The 11,590-nt window shown below is 45.8% G+C and overlaps 1 protein-coding gene across 1 annotated transcript; it reads left to right on the top strand.

Moving 5' to 3' along the window:
• The first annotated feature begins 2,728 nt into the window (after positions 1-2,728).
• NLRP10 (NLR family pyrin domain containing 10) lies at positions 2,729-6,201 on the top strand. The gene is made up of 2 exons (XM_044258759.1): positions 2,729-3,025; positions 4,150-6,201. Exons 1-2 carry the CDS (start codon positions 2,743-2,745, stop codon positions 5,784-5,786), a joined length of 1,920 nt encoding a protein of 639 aa, XP_044114694.1. The 5' UTR covers positions 2,729-2,742; the 3' UTR covers positions 5,787-6,201.
• Positions 6,202-11,590: the final 5,389 nt, after the last annotated feature.

Below are 11,590 nucleotides of genomic sequence, written 5' to 3'. Positions count from 1 at the left end.
CCAACCTCGCGCACTATTACCTCTGGTCTCTCTTCTTTGAAGCAGCTGCTTTTGTATTTAAACTGTTCCTTCCTGCATCTTTGCACTTCTAAATAATACATGTCTACTGTTACCTTTTAACTCATTGATTTCATGCATTATCTGTTGGCTTCCTATGCCAGAACACTCCAGAACATTCCACCACTGTCCTTTCAATATGGTTATAGTATACATTTTAGTTAGATCAATATTCAGTGGTTCTGTTATTATCTCTATGCAAACATTATTCCCACCTGAGTGTTGTAGTTTACTCTTATGTAAACTTCTGTCTTTCTTGGTTTTGTTTTTCCTAGAACTAGTGATTTCTTTCTTTTATCCATCTGTCTAGTTTTCTTGGTTCTTAGTGTCCGTTTCTCCATACCTTCTAGTAGCCTCTTGGTAGGATCTCCCAGGGGGCCTGGCAGTCCCAGTTAACCTGTCAGTTCTTTTCTTCCCTTGGAGATGGTCCGTCCGAGCTCCCCGTTCTCCTCAGTCAGGGCTTCTGTCCTGTCACGGCTCTCTAGGCCTTCTGACCAGCTGTCTTGAGGGACTTTGTTTTCCACTTTGTTTAGATTCTTGTTTCATGGAGCTCCTGTCCTTCTCCCTTTTCACTTTGGTCGAGCATACCCTCCAGTGGTTTCAACAACTTAGAGAAATGGTGCCCCGGCCGAGGACGTGGTGGTGACAGCACCTCAATTCCTCTGCCTCTCAAGTCAAACTGCCCCTGCCTGGCCCCCGCTCATGTTATAAGCAAGCGCCGGAGGTTCAGAGAGGAGATGACGGGGCTGCTGGACTCTTTCTTTTCCTTTGGCCCCTCCTTTGTTTCTCAGCATAATATGTGGAGGAATGAGGTCAAGTTCTCCTCTGGTGAGCAATACTTGTCCACTGATGGTCGGATGGAATGTGTGGGTGTCTGTGCTCCTCCGAGGAGGTCCAGGCGCCCATGTGTGCCAGGGCCTGGTAGGTATCAAAGGGGAGGTGTCAGAGTTGTCCCACCTACCCTTTTATTTTTTTATTTTTATTTTTAAGAGGGAGAGAGATGGGGGGAGAGGCAGAAAGAGAGGAGAGAGAATCTCAAGCATATTCCATGCCCAATGCAGAGCCCAGCACGGGACTCAGTCTCACCACCCTGAGATCATGACTTCAGCTGAAACCAACAGTCAGACACTTAACTGACTGAGCCACCCAGGAGCCCCCACCCAACCTCTTAATACCAGCACCATCAGGCAGAAGTGAACTAGTGGGTTTTGGCAAAGTGGATCCAGGCTTGGCTTGAGGTCTGTCTGAACTAGAAAAAAATCTTTTTCATTCGGTCCCCAGAACCTGGTTTGTTGGGCTCTTGCCCCAGAGAGGTGAGTCACCTAGGCTCACCTCCAGCTCTTTGAATCCAAATGGCCTGAAGCCTAGACCCCACATCTCCTTGGAAGCCTCTGATGCCATCTTTTCTTGCTCTCTCCTGATTTAGCTCTGCCAGCAGCAGAGATTTTTAGGGGAATCTGAGGATTTAGTGTAAATCACTCCTATGTCGGCAGGCTTGCTTTTGCAAACTACCCCATGACTTGCACCCAAAGGCCCTTGGATTCTAACATACTCCTAACTTTTTTCTATTTTTGGTGCATAGTTAAAATGCTGTTATCTGAGTCTCAACAGCTTTCCCTGTTCCCAAATACCTTTTTCTATTTCTCAGACATTTTGCTACAGAGATGGATTCCCCACCGACTATAGATCAAAGGGCTAATTCTGGACTCTGAAAGTTTCTGCCAATAGTTGCTTCTCTTCTTCTGAAGACTGCCACCGCACCAGTGTATTAGTTCTATATTTTAAACACAACTCAAGATCCTCCTCTCCCTTCACTGCTGCTTCATACCTACACAAGTCTGCAGTGTGGGACAGCAGTCAGTCTAACAACCTGCTTTCTGCTTCTGCTTTTGTATCTTCACCCTTTTTTCTCCCTACTTACCCAGGTCAGAGGCTGTGATTTAAATCCCACCTCTTGCCCACTGGTCCAGCTCTGGGAAGTTCTGGAAAACCACTCTTCTCTGTCAAATTTCTCATCTGGAGCAATCCCAGAGACCGTTTTTGTGATGATCAAAAGAGGTGATAATTAGTGAGCCCTCAAAGAGCCTGTTTCTCTTATCATTTGAACTTGTCTCCTTTTCTGAATTAGAAGACTTCCAGCTTTGAAATCTGGTGTGAAGCTAGGGGGCCAATGAGTATAGAGTTTGTACCTTCTTGCCAACCCTCAGCAGTCCCAGCAAATATGCTCCAACTCTCTATGGGTTCACAAAGTCAGAGAGGGGCTCACTTGTGAAACTTACAAAAGATCTCCATTTTTAGCCGAAACCGCCTTATGCAGGCATTTAGGGCCTGGTAAACAGTGTGCGTGAGAGGGAAGAGGCGGGAGGAGAGAGATGGAGAAATAGAAACTACACACCCACATGCCTGCCTTCTAATTTGCTGGCGCAGACATACATCAGCTCACAAAGAGGCGCAGTGGGAAATGAGTAGAAAAACTCCGGGCTGTTCCACCTGCTCACGTTTCTCGGAACACGGCTCGCATCTCTCCCATCTCTCCTGGGCCTGCGCTCAGCAGCTTGCTAAGCACCCAGAAAGCGGAGGGGCTGGGGGGCCTGCAGCCTGCACTTCTCTCAGTGCCCACCTCTCTTCCCGCCTCTCCTGCTTCTCCCAGTCACTGGACTGAACTCAGCCCTTCACCCCAGCACCATGTCACAGATCCAAACCCCCCAGGAGGCATTGCTCTGGGCCTTGAGAGACCTTGAGGAGAAAAGCTTCAAGCTCTTCAAGTTCCACTTACGGAACAACTGCCTGCTTGAGGGGAAGATGCTGCTGGCGCGTGGGGAGCTGGAGGGCCTGAGCCCGGTGGACCTGGCTTCTCGGCTCATTTCCCTATACGGAGCATGGGAGGCCGTGAAGGTGGTGATTAGAGTCCTGAGGGCCATGAACCTGTTGGAACCTGTGGACCGGCTGAGCCACATCTGTCTGAACGGTGAGTGCAGTGGGAGACAAAGGAACCTCAGTCCTGGGGGACTCCCCCACCCCCGTGACATTTCCAGAGACTCCCACAGCCTATAGTGGGTGCTGTCTCTCACTCTTGCCCTCTGTCTGTACCAAGGAGCACCAGTGCCCAGGGGCCTGGTGGTCTCCAGCTGAAGGCTCTGACAGCTGCTGGGGGAGAGCCTGAGCCGAGGGTGGGGTTTTATAGAAGATTACAGTCATCTTGTGGCCATAATATCCCACCCCCTACTTCCGATTTTAGTGCCAGGGAGAGGAGGGCAGAGGAGAGGGGCTTTGAGACTGAGGGTGGTGTTGGTGAAGGGGTTTCCACTAACCAGCCAAAATGGTCTTGGGGTGGGTGGGGGTGTCAGAACTTTGCTCAGCTTCTTCCCACAGAGGACAGCCTGCTCGGGGATCCTGCTCTCTCAGTCCTCTGGTGGATCGGTGCTGCCCTAGAGAAGAGGGTGGGCGGGGAGCCCAGAAAGTCTCCCTTCTCATGGGGTGCAGGGAGAGCCTGTGCTCCCCCCGTAGCCTCTGTCACTCCCAAAAGCTCCATTGACAGAGTCAGGACTTCTGCCCGGGAGCTGCTTTATCTTGATTACCCGGCTTGATCATTACCAAGAACAGGCTCCTATTACTTCCTTCGCCATCCTCCGGCTTCCCTTTCCTTTCTCCACTCTGTCCTCACCATTTCAAATGGGGATGTTTCAAAGGAGCACTCAGACATTCACACACACTGAGACTTTTGCACACATACATAGTCTTACAAACACCCATTTGCTGATGCTCACCGACACACCTTCCTCACACAAAATTACACAAGCTTGCAGAAGCGTCTTCTTGTGAGCCTGTGTGGATACAAGCACTCACTCATACCCCACCAATATGTGTGCACACAAAACACACGCTTGCACACTCATAGGGATGCACACACTCATACTAGAGCACACACACATGTCCAGGGGGCCCTCCCCTTGAAGCTCGAAGTATAAACCTGAGGAAGATACAAGTTAGAGAGCAGACAAGATGAAACTAGAGAGCAGAGCCCAGAGTTTGAAAGGCCCCCTTGGTCTTTATTACCCTCTGACCCGCTAACCCCCCACATGTCTGGCTCAGATTACAGAGAAATGTACCGAGAGCACGTGCGCTGCCTAGAGGAGAGGCAAGAGGGAGGAATCGGTGGTAGCTACAATCAGCTGCTCCTGGTGACCAGGTCGAACCCAGAGAGTGCAGATCCATCCGCCTGTCCCCTCCCAGAGCAGGAGCTGGACTCTGTCTCGGTGGAGGCTCTGTTCGATCCAGGAGAGAAGTCCTACCAAGCCCCGCCCACAGTGGTGCTACAGGGGTCTGCGGGCACCGGAAAGACAACGCTGGCCAGAAAAATGGTGCTGGACTGGGCCACGGGCACCCTGTACCCAGGCCAGTTTGATTATGTCTTTTATGTCAGCTGCAGAGAAGTGGTCCTGTTGTCGGAGGGCACACCGGACCAGCTCCTCTTCTGGTGTTGCGGGGACAACCAGGCGCCTGTCAAAGAGATGCGGAGGGAGGAGGAGCGGCTGCTGTTCATCCTGGATGGCTTTGACGAACTGCAGAGGCCCTTTGCAACAGGCTTGAAGAGACTGAGTCTGAACCCCATGGAGAACGTGCTGCACCGTCTAATCAGGAGAGAGGTGTTTTCCAGGTGTTCCCTCCTCATCACCACCCGGCCGGTGGCTATGTGCAGTCTGAAGCCGTTGCTGAAGCAATCGCGCTATATTCACATTCTAGGCTTCTCTGAGGATGAGAGGAGGAGGTATTTCAGCTCTTATTTCGCCAACGAGGAGCAAGCCAGAAATGCCTTTGACATTGTGCAAGGAAATGATGTGCTGTACAAATCATGTCAAATTCCAGGCATTTGCTGGGTGATCTGCTCCTGGCTCAAGGAGCGGATGGAGAGGGGCAGAGAGATCTCAGAGAAACCCAGTAATGGCACGGACATCTACATGGCCTATGTCTCCACCTTCCTGCCACCCAGTGATAATGAAGACTGCGCGGAGCTTACCAGCCACAGGGTCCTGCGTGGTCTGTGCTCCTTAGCTGCTGAGGGGATCCAGAACCAGAGGTTCATATTTGAAGAAGCTGATCTCAGGAAGCACAATTTAGATGGGGCCAGCCTTGATGCTTTCCTGAGCAGCATGCCCTACCAAGAGGGAGGTCATGCGAAGACATTCTATACCTTCCGCCACATTAGCTTCCAAGAGTTTTTTCATGCCGTGTCCTACCTGGTGAAAGAGGACCAGAGCGACCTGGGGAAAGAGTCCCACAGAGAACTGAGGAGGCTTCTGGATGAAGAAGAGGAGGAAGAGAATGGGGAGATGACCCTCAGTATGCAGTTTTTATTGGACATATTGAAGAAAGAGACCTCCTCGAACTTTGAGCTAAAGTTCTTCCTCAAAATTTCTCCCTCGCTAAAGCAGGAGTTGATGTATTTTAAAGAACAAATGAAATCTATAAAGCATAAAAGGGCCTGGGATTTGGAATTCTCCCTAAATCCATCTAAAATAAGGAATCTGGTGAAGGGCGTTCAGATAAGTGATGTATCGTTAAAGGTAGGACAGTCAAATAAGAAATCCCACGATAGGAAGTCATTTTCTGTCAAAACCAGCTTGAGGGATGAACAGAAAGAGAAGCAAGGTCCTGTTGTGGACAAAGATAATACAGCAAAGACACAAAAAGAGACTTCTAATGGAAAAGGCAGAGAGATGGAGAAATGAGAGATGTGGAGGATAGGAGCAGTAGGATGGAAAGCAGATAAATGGGATAGTAGAGCTGAAGGGTCAGGAGGGTTGGGGGGAGGGATGGGGGAAGGGAAGACAGAGTGTAAAAAGGAATGGAGAGATGAGAGATTGAATTAATGGGTACTGGAAAGAGTGGAAGGGAAGGGGGGAAATAGAAAAGAAAATTAGATAATACGGGATCAGAAAACTTGGAACATAGGTTATAGGGCAAGGCCATGTGGACTGAGTCCCTAGGAACAATCACACTCACCATCAATGGCTCAAATTCAGTTATTTAGCATCCTGTTCACCTAGAGAAGCTGTTTATAACCTTCTCTACTTGGAATTTAGTGTTAACATCTAGGACCAAACATGGGAAGGAGCTCTTTTCTATAAATAAACTTTTAAATATAATAAACTGTGGATTGTGCTCATTCTATAAGATTGGGTAATGTGAAGCATATCAATATCCATTTAAAGGAAATAGTATACTGTGTCTTAATGGAATATCCCTTTGACTCTGTATTTGTGAATAATTGCTGCTTAAGTAAATAGTAGCTTTGCATCTTTCTAGAAACTTCTAGAATTTCTGTGTTGGAAATGAACCATATCTTGTCACAGACCTCTCATCTTAGAAACTCTTCCATGACTTGACCTAGCTCTGTACTAATACCATGTCACTTGTTGTCCGCAGTGATGCTGTCACCTCCCTTTTCTTTTTAGAAAGTCCAGTTAGGGGACACCGGGTGGCTCAGTTGGTTAAGTGACTGCCTTTGGCTCAGGTCATGATCTCAGGGTCCTGGGATCAAGGCCCTCATCAGGTTCCCTGCTCAGCGGGGAGTCTGCTTCTCCCTCTCCCACTGTCTTGCTTGTGTTCCCTCTCTTGCTCTGTCTCTCTCTCTCTTTGTCAAATAAAATCTTAAAAAAAAAAAGAAAGTCCAGTTAGCTCCCAGAGATAACTCATAATCTCTTTTTCTTCTCTGGGTCCCTCTGTATAGAAAAAAAGAAGAATTCAAAGGAATTCTAGATGTAAGTAGGGTCAGTTTCCGACTCTCTTTTAACGGATGAGGAAATTGAAGTTCAGTTAGGAGCCCCATCAATTTCTGGGGTTCCTCAGAGAGATCTCTTATTTCTTGCCCCTCAGCCAACAAGGTAGAGGCCCTTGAGAACCTGGTGCAGACACAGAAAACCTACCCCTGCCCCAGCTGTTGCTGCTGGTATCATCACAGCCAAGAATGCCAAGGCTGCCTTGAACCCTCAGTGCCCCATAGGAAGGTTACAGACACTCCTCATTTTTCTTTTCATACAAATTTATTCCTGTCATGACTTCTCACAGGTCAAGTCCTTGTGTACCAATTCCAGCAATCTACTGGACATGGCCAGATGTCTGAATCCAAGGGAACTTAGCTTTAGGTAGTCAACTTGGGATATAGTAACAGTATCTTATCTTAAAGATAAAGAGTTAGTAACTATTACTAACTCTTTTTCACACAACAAGTTTGGTGGCTCCATATTTGATAATTATATATATAGCATACTGAACACATAGATGGTATTTGTATACAGAATATGTGTAACAAACAATATGCGTGTGTGTGTATACTTATTTAAAGAGCAATTTGTTTTGCATTACTACAGAGGCTGGCTGGCATCCAGTGAGCGAAGCTGTGCTGCCACCCAAGGGCTTAGATATTCACAGCAGACCAGCTCCAAGGGCTTAGATGTTCACAGCAGACCAGCTCCTGAATGTCATAGAGAATTTGGGAACAATGGAACAGGTGCCCAGCCACACTGCTGGATTTTCGTGGGGCCAAGGAGGCCTGTTTAAAAAAACAAACAGGGGCGCTTGGGTGGCTCAGTGGGTTAAAGCCTCTGCCTTCGGCTCAGGTCATGATCTCAGGGTTCTGGGATCGAACCCCACATCAGACTCTCTGCTCAGCAGGGAGCCTGCTTCCTCCTCTCTCTCTCTCTCTGCCTACTTGTGATCTCTATCTGTCAAATAAGTAAATAAAATCTTTTAAAAAAACAAAAACCAAACAAACAAACATGGATCTACCATCCAATTAAGGTTTAGAGATGGTATTTTGCTTAGGATTCATGTTCAGTTTAAAGTAGCTGAAGCAAAAATTTAATGACCCACTGCATTTTTTAAAGATAACTGGCTTCTAGTTTTAGCTATGTCAGGTCTTTTTTTTTTTTTTTAAGGTTTTATTTATTTATTTGACAGAGACAGCAAGAGAGGGAACATAAGCAGGGGGAGTGGGAGAGGGAGAAGCAGGCTCCCCACTGAGTAGGGAGCCTGATGTGGGGCTCAATCCCAGGACCCTGGGATCATGTCCCAAGCCAAAGACAGATGCTCAATGACTGAGCCACCCAGGCACCCCTTTCTGGCTCTTTCTAACAATGGCATCAAGGCTTTCACTCTCTCTCCTCTCTGTTACTCTTTTTACAGTTGCCCTTTTTCTTATTTCGGAGAGTGACTCTAATGTGTCAGTGAAGATGGCCATATGGGTTGTTAACTTAAATCACCCTTACAGTCAACAACCCAAAAGGAACAGAATTGTCTTTGCCAACAAGTATAGCAGAGAAATTGGGAGTGTCTTCTGACCTGACCCTGGGTATGTGCTAAGTCTTGGACAACCACTGTGATCTGGAAGATGAACTTCTCTGATTAGACAGGACTAAGTCTCATGGTCTAGGTCACATCCCCCAGGGCTATGTAAGAAAGGATCAACACCTCTTGAAAGGTATGGAATAGGAGAATGGCTCCCCAAAGGAAAGGATCCTGAGTAGACAGAATGATATGTCACAGAGACGTTACATAAATACTGTTAGGGCCAATTTAATGTTAAAACCTATTTAACTATTAGGGTCTGCTTAGCCAGAGTGACTCCATATTGCCTAGGTAGCCATATTGTTGTTTATATCCATAGATTTCATTCCGGGAATAATCACCCCCACAATTCCTGGTATGGTTCCGGGTATCGATTCCAGGAGTAAATGCCTTAATGATAGAAGCCACATATCTTGGGTCTGCGGTTATGCCCTATAAAACCAGCCTGTGAGATCGGGAGGGGGTCGCTCTCTTCGGAGGCGGCCCTGGCCAGTCTGTCTGACTTCTAATGCTTGGCATAGAATAAAGCTTCACATAACTTTCACTTTGTCTCAGTCTCATTCCCCTGGCCGGTCAGTCTAACTTCTAATGCTTGGCATAGAATAAGGCTTTGCATAACTTTCAGTTTGTCTCAGTCTCATTCCTTTGATAATGGACCCCAACATTCTGGGGGCTCATCCAGGATCTAATGACGAGAACTGAGTCAGCATCAGAATTTCTGGGAAAAGCCTCCGGAGGTAAGATCTCGAGATTTTATCCTGTAGAATATGGTCTGTCTGTCTGGTTGCAGAGCTCCAGGGTATAGCCCACTGGGGAGAAGCTGGGTGCAGCATTGCTCCCTAGGGCTGGAGTGGATGCAGGGACGCCCCATCCCTCCACTGGGATGCCAGGAGGTTCGAGTCCCCCTAGGTGGTCAGGGGACCGAGAAAATCCCCACCAGCAGCAGGTTGTATTTTTGAGTTGGGATTATATCTTGCACACCCTTAGACTTGATAATCTGGTTGAGGAAGGGCTGCTGGGTCTGGTCTGCAGTTATCTTTGTCTTGTCTTTTTTTGGTCTGTTGTGTTGTTTGTTGTGTTTGAAGAAATGGCGCAAGCGGAGAGTAAGGGACCTATGTCAACCCTAAGTCTTATTCTCCAGCATTTCAAGGATTTTCAAGGTAAAACCACCCAGTTGGGTGACAAGGTTTACCCAGGAAAACTCTCTAAAACTGGGAATCCTTTCTCTGCCTTCTGGCAGCACTCCCCCTTCTGTTTCTGCACTGACTTGAGTGCGGCCTGCATAACTGGCCACTAGACCGTCCTTGGTGCTTCCTGCACCATGGCTCCTTCCCTCTTCACTGTCAAGGAGCAAGAAGAGCAGCCCCTGGACCTAATACCCCCCACTCCAGATCTTCCCACCCATGTCTCAGGTAAACATTAAAAGTGGAGTTGGTCCAGGTGAAACGTAAATCAGTATTTGAACTAAGTTAAGTTTTTTGGTTTAATTAAGATAGACTTGTCTTTAAAGTTACAGCAGTAAATGTGAAACTTCAATCAAAGTTTACTGAAGGTCAAATAAGCTCATGCTATTTGTTAAAATCTGTTAGCAAAGAAATAACCGAACTGATGGTTAATTGTCTGTCTCAAAGTTTTAATGGGCAATTGTTAAAGTAACTTTCAAAGTCTTTGGTAACCTGAAACTTCAAAGTTTTGATTGGATGACAAATGGAGTTAAATTTGTTGGTCATCTAGGTCTTAACCAAATGGGATAAAATGCTAAAGCATTGAGTACTAGATGTAGGTTTGTGCTTTTGACTTCTTACTGCAAAGAAACTAAGAATATTTAAATCTGTTGGTAAACATGTTTTGTGCTTAACTGATTCATAAATTTGCCATCTACCGAATTCTGTTGTAACTGTTCACAATTGTTAATACTTAACCATCACTAGAAACTAAAATGTTTCTAAGAATAGAAAATTCTGCTAACTGTAACTAAGACTGATGGAAGTAAGGGAAATAATCCTATATGTAAAAAAGTAGGAGATACATAAGAAAGCTAAGGAATGAGAATACATTTTGTTAAGTAAAAGGTAATTTTGTCCTAAATGAGATGGTTGTTTGAAAGGAAATGGCTTGGGACAAAACCTGGATACAAAAGAAAGTTGCAGAAGGTTTGTGAAGGGAAATTTTCAGAAAAAAAAAAAAAATTAGGTATGGTCAGGACAGACTACCAAAAGAAAAACGCCATAAAGTTTTTATTAAAAGTTTTAATGTTGTCTGAAAAACCAGAGGAAAGGCAGTTGACTGATAGTAAGCTTTAAAAAAAACTATACACACAAAAAAGAGGGTCTAAGAGAGTAAATAGTTTTGTCTTAAAGTAAAAATATCTGGTTGACCAGAACATGAAAGGAGATAATAAAAACTAAACTTGAGGGTATATAGTGAGTCGTAGAAGGCTTGGGAAAGTGACTTTTATTTGCCTTGGTTTATAGGTTTGAAAGAAAACAATGAAATATATTAAAAATTTGACCATATTAGATCAGTTTTGATGGATTTATTCACAAGAAGGGAGAAAAGACTAATAAATCTTTTCCTGTAAAATGTCTGTTCAAATGAGGCAGAGTATTTATGGAAGGAAGACTAAAGCCCTGTGTCATGACAAATCTGTATTGGTGATCCATTCAAGTAAATGTTAAAATCAGAGGGCAGTAAATCTTGCCTTTGCCAGTCAGTCAGCCCCAGATATAAGGAAGAAACTTCAGAAAATTGAAGGATTTGAAGGAAAGAATCTGACTGAGTTAGTGGGAATAGCAGACAAGGTGTTTAACAACAGGGATACACAAGAAGATGAAAAACAGACTAAAAACAATAGTTAAAGTTTTGACATTACATGAGGCAGGAAGGAGACAGGAAAAAGTTAGTGGAAAAGAAAAAGGCAGGTAGTCAATAGAAATGGTCAATGGAAAAAAAAAAGGCCTAAACACAGAGAAAGCAGGTGGGAAGGCTTAGATTCAGATCAGTGGGCTTACTGCAAGGAAAAAGGACACTGGGCCGGAGAGTGCCCTAAGAAGAAAACGGCAATGCTGGCCACCAAAGACTGAAGGGGCCATGGTTCGGAGCCCCTCCCTGAACCTCGGGTTAAAATTGAGGTGGAGGGGAAATCAATTGATTTTTTGGTGGACATGGGAACCCAATTTTCATTATT

This window comes from Neovison vison, chromosome 7 (assembly GCF_020171115.1).
Source record: "Neovison vison isolate M4711 chromosome 7, ASM_NN_V1, whole genome shotgun sequence".
Classification (NCBI taxonomy): Eukaryota; Metazoa; Chordata; class Mammalia; order Carnivora; family Mustelidae; genus Neogale; species Neogale vison.
This window is presented reverse-complemented; position numbering and strand designations above follow the sequence as displayed.

Coding starts and splice junctions, on each gene's coding strand:
- NLRP10 (XM_044258759.1), top strand. CDS start 2,743: ATGTCACAGATCCAAACCCCCCAGGAGGCATTGCTCTGGGCCTTGAGA. Junction 3,026..4,149: donor GAGCCACATCTGTCTGAACG/GTGAGTGCAGTG, acceptor TGTCTGGCTCAG/ATTACAGAGAAATGTACCGA.